This window comes from Gouania willdenowi, chromosome 5, assembly GCF_900634775.1.
Source record: "Gouania willdenowi chromosome 5, fGouWil2.1, whole genome shotgun sequence".
NCBI classification, from domain to species: Eukaryota; Metazoa; Chordata; class Actinopteri; order Blenniiformes; family Gobiesocidae; genus Gouania; species Gouania willdenowi.
This window is the reverse complement of record NC_041048.1, coordinates 37,709,193-37,724,808: the sequence shown is the minus strand read 5'-3', so window position 1 is coordinate 37,724,808 and position 15,616 is coordinate 37,709,193. Positions and strand designations below refer to the sequence as shown.

Genomic DNA, 15,616 nt, shown 5'->3' with positions numbered 1-15,616 from the left:
TAACTGTATTTATTAAACAGTGAGTGGCTCAAACATAAAATTGTCAACACGTTCTGTGCAAAATTGTCACAGAGACATTTCAAAACAAGACATTAGTGCAGGATGCAACTCACATGGCATTTCAAAACACAAAATTAAAGTGCACTTTTTGTACATAATGCCACTACAATATTTTAAAACAAATAGTGCCCTTTTGTGCATGTTGTCATTAAGATGACATTTCAAAACAACACTAAATTTAAGTGCACCTTTTGTGCATAATGCCACTAAGATATTTAAAAAAAAAAAAAAAAAAGTCCGCGAGTTTAACGGTATGGTCATTTTCAACACCGCACAGACTACAAGCTGCGATATATCGAGTATATTCGATATATCGCCCAGCCCTACCACACAACAAACCTTTTCTTTTCGGCTACAACATAGAAGACCACATGAGAATTGTTTTCTCTTTTATTTTTATTGTAGTTTGAAAATAAACACACAGTTTCACTTTGTTCTGCGGAGTAGAAGAGAGATAGTGCAGCGGATAAAAGAGACAGAGGTCCGTACTTTGGTCAATCAAAGCCAGCAGTTAATGCTACAGCTGTTCTACCTCCACTATACAGGACAATGAGTAAAAAATGAGCTTCATAATGATCTGCGCATCATTAGTGAAGCTCTGGTGCTTCATGCCTCGATGAAGCCTGTTCCGTTTGCCAACGTCCGTGTGTGTGTAATAAGTCCGTGTAAATGTCCGCATGTTTATTCTTTTGTCCATCCACTCTTTTCATTATATCCATGTCTTTTAAGGCTCTTATTAAATAAATAGTATCGACTCTAGTCCTTGCGGCCATCCTGGACGATGTCATCGCGGCAACTCGCGCATGTGCAGAACAACCGGAATTAACTTAAAGCAGAATTAAGTGTTTACAAGATAGAGGAATTATTTAATTCAGAATTAAAATCGGAATAAACCAGCCACCTAGTTCGGATTAAAGTTTAATTTGGAAAACAATTTGCATTAGGAATTCAGTGTTTACAAGGTCAGTTTAAAGAGGAATTAACTTTTATTCTGAATTAAACTAAAAAACAACGCGATTTCATATGATTGGATCGGTGATCGTTTTTTTTAAACTCACTGATCAGTGATTGGTCCAAAAGTCCTGATCATGTAAAGCCTACATATCACAGTTTCCTATGTACAGTAGTTCTTGAGATATTGGAAGCTAAAAATGGAAGAAAAAATAAGGACGCACAATAATCAACACATACCACCCTCACTAAATTGTCCATATGTCAAAAAGTGTTCATTTAATCAAACTAAACATTTACAGTGTGGCTAATGGCTATTGAATAATCCCAGAACAATTGATGAAAATTTCAGAATTTTTTGTTGAAATGACATGGAATAACGCAGGTACATTTTCTTCTGCTGATATAAATAAGAGGAGAGAACCTCGATATGCACTGGATGAAAAAAAAACAGCCAGAACAGAAGATATAAACACAGAGAGGCTGAGTCGGAACAGACGCGAAGGAAGGAAAGCTACAAGGATGACGATGTCTTTAAAATGGACGAGGCTCATTCCTCAGTGAACAAACACACTCAGAGCTCAGCATCTATAGAATCAGAACAGTATCAGAATGAATGAACTCTTGCAGGGTTTTTCACGAATGCACATGCTTTGTTTCATAGTTGTATTTCAGATTCACAAATGCACACGATCTGTTTTGCAAATATATATTTTATGCAAACTTGTAATGTAAATTCTGAAATGCACACGCTCTACTTCACAAATATTATTTTGAAGCACACGTAAAATAAATCCACAAATAATGCCAATTGCTGAACGTGCATTTACGAACTGCTTCTGTGCTGTGAAACCTCTGTGTATTTGTGAGAGAAATGTGTGTGGTGAATTTTGTGACTGCCCTGACGTCGCGGGTCAACGAATGTCGCCATTGGCTGATATAACTGACTGACAGATTCATCAGCCAATCAGGTGTGTTTGCTTTCAGCCAATCATGTGGCTTCTTACGTTTTCTCCACACTCTTGTTTGAACACTGCGCATGCGCACATATCTGTTGCTCTGCAATTGGTTTAAAAGTGTGGAGAAAATGTAAGAAGCCACATGATTGGCTGAAAGCAAACACATCTAAACACATCAAACACTAGCATATCAGTCTAGTGATTTCCATTTGTTTTTGAGGTAACATGTTAATAATGTTAATAAAATCCTACTTTAAGCAATTTTATGAACCCCTCATTTCCCCCAGTTTGGACTCACGATGTGCATCATTAACTGCTTTCGTTTAGTCAAACGATTCTTTGGAATTGCTAACAAAAACCGTTTATGATTCCGCTATCAATCCTTCCCGGGCTGTGCCGCCACTGTAAACAAACGTACCCCACGTCACGTCACACACAAGCTGCTGCAGACGAGAGCAGAGGTGAAAAAAAATCGTCACTTGCACTTCCTGCAAGAGGGATCTGTGCACCAAAGGCGATAACTAGGCTGAAAACAGGCGTGTTTGGGAAAATAAACCTTAAATACTATGTTGCTGGGGTTTTTAGAAGAAATGGAGATGGGTGAAAAATAGCATAATACTGGACCTTTAAGTTTTAATTGTGCAGGATTTGGTCTCTTCCTTTTTAACTTTATACATGAGATGTTTACTGTATGCAAGGGAACCGTGGCAAGATTTAAACTTTGAATGCAGGAAGTTAAGGTAAAGTTTCCATCATCAGATCTAGACCTCATCACCTCCCTGTCCCCATCTCTACAAACAACAGACAGAATAAAGCTCAGAGTCTGCATGGAACCATGTGATGTAAACTTTCAGTTATTTAATGAAGTGTATATTTAATGATTATTTTCTGTTCTGTAAGCCTTGGGTTTTTCCCCCCATTTTTTTATATCTAGAATAAGATGTTTCTCATTGTTTTAATGATTGGGAGATGTTAAAGGTGCAGTCCGCAACTCTCAGATCCCTCCCTCCCCGCTGCTCTCTTGCCCTGCCTCCAAACTTTCCAAAGCCCCCCCCTCAGAGGAGCTAACAAGCTAATGTTAGTCTGACAGCAACATCAGAGTAATATAACATACTCTGTTAAAAGTTTATTACTGCAGCACTTCTCTCTCTCTCTATGTGCACACACCTCAGCAGCAGCAGCAACAACACAGTGTCACTTACAGCAGCCCACACAGAGACTGCTGTGCGCACATGAACAACACATGCACGACAGAGTTCTAGTGTAATAATTACAAATCAAACATAATGTAAATCAAGCAGCAGTAATTACCTTTCAAGCAGAAAAGTCACCAATTCCATCTTCTGCTCCTCCAGACTCAATGAGTCTGTTTTTTTTTCACACAAACTACTAGTTTCATGTAACGCTGTCCTTACATAGTGACAGCTTTAGCAAACATGTCAAAAAGTCACTTTTATAAGAGTTGCAGACTGCACCTTTAAGAAGGTACACAAGATTTTTCAAGGACAGATTGTAATACTACAGAACAATACATTTTTAAACCTTATTGAAAATAACAACTTATTTATTTACTATATTGTATTTTGCCATTAAAAGGTGGCAGGAGAGTTTCTAGTCTTTTTTCTCGCTGTTATTTTTGGATCCTCTGGCTCTGGGTTTTATCTCCAAAAGCTGACATTTACTGGCCTCCATTTGTGCGGACAGTGAATTATTAATGACAGCTGTTGATGCCTGTTTGGACCTGCTTTCTGGTTTGTGTTTCACTGCAGGCTTGTGTGTGTGCTGCTGCGCACGCACGCGTGTTTCTGCCGGGACAAAGCAGTGTCCAGCACCAGCCAACAACAACGACACCAGTGTTAACTCTCTGTCTGCTGGACTTTCCCCCTGGATCACTGTTTGTAGGTCAGCGATGGTGTCCCAGTGCCCTCCACACACCAGCAGACTGATCCACACAAGAGGCTGCAACGCATGACTAAGCAGTGACAGACTCTGGGTTCATTGGAAACAAACTCTGACACATCCATCCATCCATTCATCCATCCATCCATTCATTCATCCATCCATCCATTCATTCATCCATCCATCCATCCAACTTTATCTTGAACAAGGTAACAGTGATCTGTTAGAACATGGGAAACTGGAAGCTCTTAGTTTAACTTTGTACAGCCACCAAAATGAAGATACAAAGCAACAGCAAAATACACAAAGAGACAACTAAAAAAACACCCAATACAACAACAAAAACACAAAACAACAGACAAATATTCAAAACAATAACGAAAATACAAAAAGTACTCATCACTCACAAAACGACAACAGAAATACACAAAATGACCCTAAAAACACATAAAACAAGAACAAAAATTAAAAAAAACATATACAAAAATCAGAAAAATATCCACTGTTATCCAGGAAATGTATTAGTATTTGCTCCCTAATACCTAGTCATCATAAAGATGGAAATCCTTGTTTTAATCAGAAATAAAATGAGTTAAAAGTGACCAAAAATGGTGGAGAAAGGTGGTGAAATAGGATTTTAAAAAGCATAGAAATAGGTTAAAATTTGCAAATTAGAATTGCCAAAAAAGGACAAAAAAGTGGTGAAATTGGTTCAAAGTGTCAATACTGGAATAATTAAAAAGAACAATCATTTTAAACTGGCAAATAATGGGCATGACAAATTGTTAATATGGTTAAATTGATTTAAAAAAAGATAAAAGTGAGCTGGGCAAAAAAATCGATTTAATTGATTAATCGAATTTTTAGAGAAAAACAAATTTTTTTTGCAAATTTGAGTTTGAAAAATGTTGAGGAACGGCCCCCCTGATCGAAACCCAAGCGGTGTTTTGTTGTTGGACTTCTGTGCTCGTCACAGATTGTCCATAACAAACACCATGTTCAAGCATAAGGGTGTCCATATGTTCACTTGGCACCAGGACACCCTAGGCCGCAGTTCGATTATCGACTTCGTAGTCGTGTCATCGGACTTGCGGCCGCATGTCTTGGACACTCGGGTAAAGAGAGGGGCGGAGCTGTCAACTGATCACCACCTGGTGGTGAGTTGGCTCCAATGGCAGGGGAGGATGCCGGTTAGACCTGGCAGACCCAAAAGTAGAGTGAGGGTCTGCTGGGAACGCCTGGCAGAGTCTCCCGTCAGAAGGAGCTTCAACTCCCACCTCCGGGAAAACTTCAACCATGTCTCGGAGGAGGCGGGTGGGCCATGTTCCGTGCCTCTGTTGCTGAGGTGGCTGATCGGTGCTGTGGCCGCAAGGTAGTCGGTGCCTGTCGTGGCGGCAATACCCGAACCCGTTGGTGGACACCGGGTGTGAGGGATGCCGTCAAGCTGAAGAAGGAGTCCTACAGGGCCTTTTTGGCCTGTGGGACTCCGGAGGCAGCAGACAGGTACCGACAGGCCAAACGGAGTGCAGCCACGGCGGTCGCCGAGGCAAAAGCCCAGACATAGGAGGAGTTTGGTGAGGCCATGGAGAACGACTTCGAAGAGATTCTGGACCACCATCCGGCGTCTCAGGAGGGGGAAGCAGTGCACCGTCAACACTATGTATGGTGCGGATGGTGCGCTGCTGACCTCGACTCGAGACGTTGTGGGTTGGTGGGGGGAATACTTAGAAGACCTCCTCAATCCCACCGACACGCCTTCCAATCAGGAAGCAGGGCCCGGGGACCCGAGAGTGGGCTCTCCTATCTCTGGGGCTGAGGTTGCCGAGGTGGTTAAAAAGCTCCTCGGTGGCAGGGCTCCGGGGGTGGATGAGATCCGCCCGGAGTTCCTCAAGGCCCTGTTGTGGGGCTGTCATGGCTGACACGACTTAGCAATATCACGTGGACATCGGGGGCAGTGCCTCTGGATTGGCAGACCGGGGTGGTGGTCCCCCTTTTTAAGAAGGGAGACCGGAGGGTGTGTTCCAATTATAGAGGGATCACACTCCTCAGCCTCCCCGGTAAGGTCTATTCAGGGGTACTGGAGAGGAGGGTCCGCCGGATAGTTGAACCTCGGATTCAGGAGGAGCAATGTGGTTTTCGTCCTGGCCGTGGAACTGTGGACCAGCTCTACACCCTCAGCAGGGTCCTTGAGGGGTCATGGGAATTTGCCCAACCAGTCTTCATGTGTTTTGTGGACCTGGAAAAGGCATTTGACCGTGTCCCTCGGGGATTCCTGTGGGGGGTCCTCCGGGAGTATGGGGTATCGAACCTCCTGATAGGAGCTGTTCATTCCCTGTATGACCGGAGTCAGAGTCTGGTCCGCATTGCCGGCAGTAAGTCGAAATCGTTTCTGGTGAGGGTTGGACTCCGCCAGGGCTGCCCTTTGTCACCAATTCTGTTCATAACTTTTATGGACAGAATTTCTAGGCGCAGTCAGGGCATTGAGGGGGTATGGTTCGGGGGCCTCAGTATTGCATCACTGCTTTTTGCAGATGATGTGGTCCTGTTGGCTCCAACATACCGTGACCTTCAACTCTCACTGGATCGGTTCGCAGCCGAGTGTGAAGCAGCCGGAATGAGAATCAGCACCTCCAAATCCGAGTCCATGGTTCTCGACCGGAAAAAGGTGGAGTGCCTTCTCCAGGTTGGAGATGAGGTTCTGACCCAGGTGGAGGAGTTCAAGTACCTCGGAGTCTTGTTCCCGAGTGAGGGAAGGATGGAGCGAGAGATCGACAGGCGGATTGGTGCGGCGTCTGCAGTGATGCGGAGTTTCCTCCATAGGGTGGCTGGGCTCTCCCTTAGAGATAAGGTGAGAAGCTCAGTCATTCGGGAGGGGCTCAAAGTAGAGTCGCTGCTCCTCCGCATCGAGAAGAGCCAGATGAGGTGGCTCGGGCACCTAATTAGGATGCCCCCTGAACGCCTCCCTAGGCGTTCAGGGAACGTCCCTCCGGAAGGAGGCCCCGGGGAAGACCCAGGACACGCTGGAGAGACTATGTCTCTCGGCTGGTCTGGGAACGTCTCGGGGTCCCCCCGGAAGAGCTGGAGGAAGTGGCCGGGGAGAGGGAAGTCTGGGCCTCCCGACTGAGGATGCTGCCCCCGCGACCCAGAAACGGCTAAGCGGAAGAAGATGGATGGATGGATGGATGGATGGACAAAATAAAAAATAATTCCCACAACAGTTTTGTCGGACTTTTTCGCATTCAGATGTGAGTCAGCCCCCTCTTGTTTACATTTGTTTACCCTTTGAGTAGGCTATACGTGTGCCACAGGCATTTTACATTTTTTTATTCACACTATGCTGAGACGCTAAGAGTTAATTATCTTTTTCATTGTAATGTTATGTGTTATAAAATATGTAGTTATCTGATTTCTTAATCAGAAAATTAAAGCTACTGTGAAGTTGCTGTTGCACTTTTGCTTAAACCTGGTTAAAGCTTGAAATTGTTGAATGACAGAGCCTCATTTACTTTTTTATTTTGGGATTGTTCCATGCATTTTAACGCTTGAGGACAATCACAGCAATAAAGTTGCACTTTTGACAATATATCTGATGTCTGCAGTCATTTTTAAGAGCATTAAAAAACAAAAAAACAAAAATCAAATTGAAACTCAATTTTTTTCTTTAAAAAAATCTGAGATTTTTTTTTTGGCAAAATTGCCCAGCCCTAGATAAAAGTGACAATAATGAGTCAATATATGTGACTTGAAAGTAGAACAAATGTGAAGAAAAGGCATTGAAATTTGACAGGAGTAATGCAGCAAAAATGCATCAAAAGGAGCAAAAATATGGCAAGAAAATGGGATGAAAATGGGTTAAAATATGGCTTGCAGTTGCAGAAAAAGGGTAAAAATAAGCAAAAATAGGCTTAAACTGTTCCAAAAAATTCTTACTTTCTTGAAGGCATCTGGCGACCCCCTCCCAGTGTCTCGCAACCACAAATGGGGTTCTGACTTCAAGGTTGAGAACCCCTGCTCTAACGGACAGTGTTAGTCTTACTGAATATTTGACAGCCTTAACTTAACCAGTTGTTGTCTCTTCTCTCTCACTCCACAGTTCCCAGTTCTCTCTCTGTGCCCAGTTCAACAATCACAACAAAGTCAACAGGATCAGTGGCTGGACAGACAGCTGCTCCTCTGCACTCACACACTACATTCATTTCAACCTCATGGGATCATTCATCAGCTTGGACCTGAGTGGAAATGAAATCCACACCTCAGTGCAGGCATAGGCAACTGGTGGTCCAGGGGCCACACGCAGCCACAAAATGTACAAAACGGCTACAAAAACTATAATAAAAACACACAAAATGTCAGAAAAATGCACAAGACGACCGCCAAAATTCACAAAAATAACCTAAAAACATACAAACAAAAAAAACAGACAAAATGACAGAAAAATTCACAAGACTGCAAAAATTCAATTACAGTAAATAACAGAAAAAAATACATGACAACAAAAACAAATAAAATGAGAAAAAATAGTCTACTACTAAGAACACACAAACGACAACAAAAATACACAAATTGCCAAAAATAAAACACACAAAATGAGAGCAATATATTGTAAATGATACTGAAAACATAAAAAAAAAACACAAAACCCAATGAGACAAACTACACAAAATACCAGTAAGAACACAAAATGAAACAAGAACACAAAACTACAACACAAACACTAAAAAACAATGAAATTATACAAAAATGGGACCAATAATGCTCAGATTGGTCATTATTCTAAAAAATGCTGATATAAATTCTCATAATGTGGCCCTCGCTTTGATAGAAGTTGCTCATCTTGAGACCACACACACACAGTAACAGCAGATCTGTTTTTAGGTGTGTGTGTGTGTGTGTGTCACTCACTGATCCCACGTACTGGGAAAATAACCTATTCACTCGGTATTAGTGAGCACTGAGCGGGTGTGTGTGTGTGTGTGTGTGTGTGTGTGTGTGTAATTAGTGTGATGATTCAACATTTCTGTCTGACTTTTGGCTGACCAGTCATTTTGAGCCAGCAACAATCACAATCATGCACACACACAATTTGTACATTCTAATCATACCTATAGTAAACGGTATATACTAACTCAGTGGTTCCCAAACTTTTCTGCTGCACCCCCCTTTGAAGAATAAAAAACTCAAATTTCGATTTAATTCTATTGAAAATCCACCTTGCATTTTTACATCTTATAAATCATATTATATATATTTTACATACCAATGACCAAACACCACATCTGCAACACTTAAAACCATTTTTCACAATGTTTCAGAGAAAATAACCATTTAAAGATGGTTAATTTAATACTAAAACGTCATCAGCAGTATATAATTTTACTAAGTAGTAACTACATCTCTCTTATATGTATTTATCTTTGGGAGTTTAAATCCTGGAAAGTAGGGATGTAACGATTAATCGTAAGGCAGTTAAAAATCGATTCATAGGTATCACGGTTGATATCGATTTTCTGACAATTGAATCGCAGTACTTTTTTTAACCAGCAGAGGGCGCTATCCGGAAGTGTTGTCGGCGGGCGGAGTCTGCTAATACTTTCTTTCTGGCTGCCTTCTACTCTTAAATATGTTAATAAATGATTCATTGCCCCTTTAGCACCGAAAGAATATCTGTAATATTACTTGAATATCTGTAAAAGTCACGGTTTTCTATTAGCTCTGTCTGCTAGCATAGCTTCTCTTCTTCACTGCAAGATATCTGCATGCTAACCGACCACTGTGTTACCAGCGCCCTCTGCTGGTCCAAACAAATATGACGTAAATCAGTGTAATCACGTTTTTTTTTTTTTAAAGTCCAATTGTTAAGGCACAAAATACATTTTCAATTGTACTTTTAAAAGAAAAAGAACTATTATGCAGTTTTGCATAGTTTATTATAGAACCAGAATTTAAATTAATAGGCTTCATTTTCATTTGTATTATTCCTTTATTTATTTAATTCAAGATTTATTTTTAGTTAAATTGCATTGTTTTGAATAGTTTATCAAGGAATTCTTTTGACAATGAAAAATAAAAGGAAAATAATACAGTATTTTCTAGTTAAAAAAAAAAAATGTCTACAGTCCCATTTTGTAAATGAAAAAATCGTGAGAGAATCGTATCGTGAACCCAGTATCGTGAATCGAATCGTATCGGGAGTTGAGTGAATCGTTACATCCCTACTGGAAAGTAAATCAGATTTTAGTAGACTAGAACTCCTGAGGGCACTTCACATGGTCCATGCGGGCTACCTGGTGCACCGTGTTGGTGAACCCCTGTACTAGATTTTTCAGGCAACCACACATGGGGTCATGACTGACAGTGCCTGATCCTTTCATGGGCCTGATCCTTTCGGATCCTTTTAACGCATGTGCGAAATGTGTATACATCCAGTCGCCTTATTTTACCGCAGTTTGTGTACTTTTTAAAAGGTTGAAACCCTGAAGAATTGGAAACGTATGTTTTTTTGTCTAGGACATTGCATAAACAGTCTGCACTTTTAATGTATATTTGATGTGAATATACATATACATTTTGTTATGTCAGCAGTATATTGCAGATGCTTTTCAAAACATAATAAAAAAAATAATAATATTGTTTTGAGTGAATTCCGATTTATTTTGGTTTTTATTTTATTTTCTGTTTGGTTTTTGATTGTCAATGTTGTGTATTGTGTTTTGATCCGTTTTATGTATATATCGTCTTGCGGTGGATTTTCTTTTTTGTCTTTTTTTTTTTTTTTAAATTAACAATTAAAAACCTCAAAATAGTAACATATTTACATGTGTACTTTTAAAATATTTAACAAACACTGTATGGTCAGTTTACATTCAAATATCACTGTCAGTGCCCAATCCTTTGTGAACCTGATCCTTTCGGATCCTTTCAACCCATACCCAAAACGCGTCTACATCTGGTCGGCCTATTTTACGGCAGTTTGTGTACTATTTAAAAGGCTGAAACCCTGCTATATAAAAAGAATTAGAAATTTATGTTTTGAGGGAATTCCGATTTATTTTGGTTTTTATTTTAATTTCTGTTTGGTTTTTGTTTGTCAATGGTGTGTATTTTGTGTTTTTATCCATTTTTTTAAATCAACAATTAAAAACACCACAAAATAGTAGTAATAATAGTATTAAAATATTTAACAACCATCGTATGATCGGTTTACATTCAAATATTACGTCCCAGGAGCTCTGTCGTAAGGATTGCGAGTGAAGGAATTGCTGTAACTTACGCGCATGCGTTGAAGGGATCATTCAGAAAAGATCAGGCACATGTTATTTGTGTGCAAATTACAATCATTCAAGTAAAAAAAAAAAAAAAAGGTCATGGCTACGGGTACGTTAAACTTATCCGTAGACTGCCACTCTGTGGTTACCTAGCGCCCCTCATTGGCCAGTTTACGTCACATGATAGGTGTGCCACGTGACTTAAAGTTCCGTAATTTGTATTTTAGCTCATATTTATTTTCAGCTACGCAGCTAACCCTTTTATTTTAGCCCTAAGCCTATCTGTAACTCTATCTCTAACCCTAAACCTAATCGTAACTCTAACCCGGGGGAGGCTGGAAGCTGGGACGAGGTCCAAACAGACCCAATTGTGGTGAAGCCCAAACAGGCTCCTGCTTCTGTCCCTCAGCTGACAGTTCTGTGAACCCTCATACCATACCACACAACACATTAATTGACGACAGGGTGTCCAAATGGACACAGAATGGGCGGGGTGCAACCATCCCCCCCATGCTGTTCCTTGTCTCATATTTACAACACTGCACTGACACCGCACTATACTGATACCAACTCACAAAACCCTTTTGGATGAGTGGCACAAGGAAGAGATCAACACGAATAACAAGCGTTGGCCCGTGCCTGCCTTTGATACCCTGTTCAACTGGGGGGTCCTCGAATCCTCCCGTGGGGTCTCATCGAGAAAACACATTCCTTTACCTTACCGCAACTCTATACACCTTTTCGCGTGACGTCAGCACTTGACCTTGCAATGCCATTTTACAAGGGGTATGCTTTTGCTTGACAACTGCCGTTGACCGCTGACAACACGGTGGAGATCTTGCAGTCTGGCAAATTTTTATCATAGAATGCCCAAATCCTGCATAGTATTTGGCTGTCATAACCACGCCTGGCTGAACGAAAAGATATAATTTACAGAATACCTACAGAAAAAGGCCAGAAACAGAAAATATGGAGCCAAGCACTGAGGTGAACGAACGACGACGGAACTACATGGAGCCCAAAATCAAAGTGGTCGTATGTTTGCAGTAGACATTTCGTTAATGGTAGGTTGTGTATTTTGGGGATCTAATTTCTTCCTGACTGATTTTATGACATTGATTATGAATTAGCCTATATTTAAATTGTAATTTATTCAGTAATGACTGAAATGTCTATGCCTAGTTAGCTAGCTAGCGCTAAGCCTAACTAGAGGGCTTTCATGCCAGGTTTACACAAAACAATAATGCTTTACGAATATATTTTTTGCTGTCATTCTTGATATTCTTATCGTCACTTAACGAATCGGAATAGAGTTCTGAACACAGCGTGTCAGTTGTTGGCATTTGCGTAAGTCGTGCCATTATTCTTTACGCATGGTAACAGGCAAGGGCGGACTGGCGTATGGGGACACCGGGGATTTCCCCGGTGGGCCAGGCCGCCGGTGGGCCGCTGGGTTGGGCCATGACAAACAGAAAAAAAAAGAGGGAATAAACATACCTGTCAAGTATCTCGTTTTGGCTGGGAAACTCCCGTATTTTACCCATCTTTCCCGCCATCATAACCCCGTATTAGTATTTTCCCGTAAATATCCCGTATTTTAATGTAATAATCATTAAAAGATAAATAAATAAAAACATTCCTCCGCCTTACTAAACTGAACACTGTCACTAACCTCGCGAGAACTGCCACCTGAAAAGGCCAGAGTGGCAATTCTCGCAAGATTAGTGTCGACAGCAGGAACAAACCAGGAAACAACTCAGAAAAGAGATGGATGGATGTAAGAAGACGTTCCGGCGGAAAAAAAAACCAAAGAAGACGTGTAAACCTACCAGATGTAACTTTTCTTTATATCTGTGATTGGCCTTTGACTCTAATCTGATGAAATATTTGTAAGATATTGAGTAAAACCTTTGTGTTGTCCGTGGTAAATAGCATAAATAGCGGTTGTCAAGCAAAAGCATAAATGGCAGTGGGCGTTGCTCAGTCAAGTGTCCCGGATGATGATGTCACCGCAAAAATGTGTATTCCTAAACCCAACTCTAACCCTAACCTTAACTCTAACTCTATCCTTAACCGTAAAATGTTTATTTTTGTCGGATTAGGGATGTGCAATATTTTATCGTTTATGATTTATCGTCAAAAACATTCTCACTGGTAAGAATATGTCATTCCACGATATAAACGATACATTCCCATGTCGAAAATTAGCAAGGGACACAGGCCTCAAATTAGCCAAGAATGCCCCAAAAAAAACCATGTTCCACAGGCCAAAACTGCCCCTGTTTGTTGTCAACAATGTATTATTCTCTGGATCGGAACGCTGTTTACGGAAGCTCTGCACAGTGTGCACTGCTACCACCCCCCTCTGTGTGTGAGGTGCTTGTCTCAGCTACCTGAAGCTGCCGTGCTGTGATACATCATGGACCGCTACTTGGTTAAGACCAGATAACCATCCAACAAAAGGAACCGATTCAAGTTCCTCCGTCTAATTATATTTCTCGTGTTCACAAGACAAAGCTGGTTCCATTAGACTAATGTAACTATTGAGATTATTACACATAATATACTGAATGATGAAATCATCAGCTTGATCTGGTTTAATTATAGGAAATCAGAGAGATATTTATCAATCATAACTTCATGTCACTCATTATCAAATATGAAATAAACAAGATTCATCAGCAGTAAAAACACTATTGGAGTTTTTCAAGTGAGGAAATAAATGAATTACATACAATAACACTAATAGTAATCCATATGCGTATGCACAAATATATTCCATAAAATATCAGCTCATGAACTCTTTGAGTCAGCAGATATTGTAGCCTTTTTAAATATGTCTCGTGTTGCTGTATTAAGATTTATTTGTGTTTGTAAGGAACCTGTTTACGCTAAGTTGTGAATTTTTTTTATTATTTTTTTTTATTGATAGTTGTTATTTATCGTGATTTTTATTGTTATCGTGATAAATACCAGAAATTATTGTGATTTTTTTTTTTTTTGCAATATCGCCTATCTATATGTCGGATATGCATTTTTAAAGGTGGAATTTGCCGTTTTAAATTTGTAAAAATGCAAAAAAATATTTGTCGAATGTGGGACTCGAACCCACGTTAGCGAAACCAACGTTAGCCCCGGGGGCTATGGCTACGTTTAACGTACCTCCAGACACTTATATATGAAATATTAAATATTTTTAAATAATAATAATAACTCAAACAGACATATTTCAATAATTACACTTAGTGAATGACTTAATTTAGTGCATGACTTAATTTAGTGAGATTCACAAAAGTGAAGGAATGAATTTAGGAGTCACCAAAAGTGACAGAGCAGCCCGTGTTTTCCACTGACTTCTCATTTAGAGGCTGAACCCTATCGTCCTGCTCGACTTCTATAAATACACTCCTATCCAGTCCTGTAGTAAATGTGGGAACAAAACCTTCCCCACTGTAGAGAACCAATGAAGTAGGGAGAGTCCACTTACAGGGCAGCTGTTTGCTGTGCAGGTTGGTGGAGGACGAGCTCATGTTGCTGGAATGTTGTCAGAGATGAAGTGAAGAGTGAGTTGAGCAGAAAAGCCGACGAGCATCTCCCTCCTCTTCCTCTTCCTCTTCCTCCGAGCTTTGCTCCTCTTCCTCAGTGTCTCCTACAGTTCCTACAGACTCCTGCTTTCCTCTCAGTCGGAGCCACTTCAGGGAAAGGACAGGGGTGTGGTTTAGTGGAGAAAAGCAGCTGACCAATCACAGTGAAGGGGGAGGAGCTAGGAGGGGACGAATAGGAGGAAGGTTTTTCAGGAAAAATCACTCTTCAATACTCAAGTAAAAGTATAGATTCTTGAATAAAACATGACTGGTAAAAGTAAATGTATTGAAGTTGCTCCCTTACTTGAGAACATTTTAAAAAAAAGTACATGCTACTAAATTACTACAGTAAAAAGTAAATGTCCCCTCAATAATGAGAAAGGGTTTTAAATCAGTAATTTCTCTCTCTCTCTCTCTCTCTCTCGCTCTCTCTCTCTCTCTCTCTCTCTCTCTCTCTCTCTCTCTCTCTCTCTCTCTCTCTCTCTATATATATATATATATATATATATATATATATATATATATATATATATATATATATATATATATATAAATAAATAAAATAAAAAATAAATAAAAAAAAAATAAATAAAAATAAATAAAAATAAATATATATATATATATATATATATATATAAATAAATATATATATATATATATATATATATATATATATATATATATATATATATATATATATATATTTATTTTTATTTATTTTTATTTATTTTTTTTTTTTCTTTAACTTGTAGAAAACTGGTCCATGGAAATTAATTAAATCTGTTACCTTTGGACATCTGGAGAATTTTTCGCTCATTATAGATTAAAAAAAATTGTAAATAAAATGTTTCAAGAAAAAAAAACTGCAAATGCTCAATAAAACCAAGAGCAGCTTTGA

The 15,616-nt window shown here is 39.8% G+C and overlaps 1 protein-coding gene across 2 annotated transcripts in view; it reads right to left on the bottom strand.

Moving 5' to 3' along the window:
* LOC114463596 (dysbindin) overlaps positions 1 to 14,827 on the bottom strand; it is a 30,387-nt gene extending 15,560 nt beyond the window's left edge. Inside the window, exon 1 of one of the 2 annotated variants that reach the window (XM_028447254.1) lies at positions 14,622 to 14,827. In XM_028447254.1, the coding sequence (XP_028303055.1) occupies positions 14,622 to 14,664 (43 nt within the window). In that variant the 5' untranslated portion in view covers positions 14,665 to 14,827. Of the gene's footprint in view, positions 1 to 7,799; positions 7,938 to 14,621 lie in introns of those variants that run through there. The other variant, XM_028447255.1, reaches the window with a different exon arrangement.
* Positions 14,828 to 15,616: the final 789 nt, after the last annotated feature.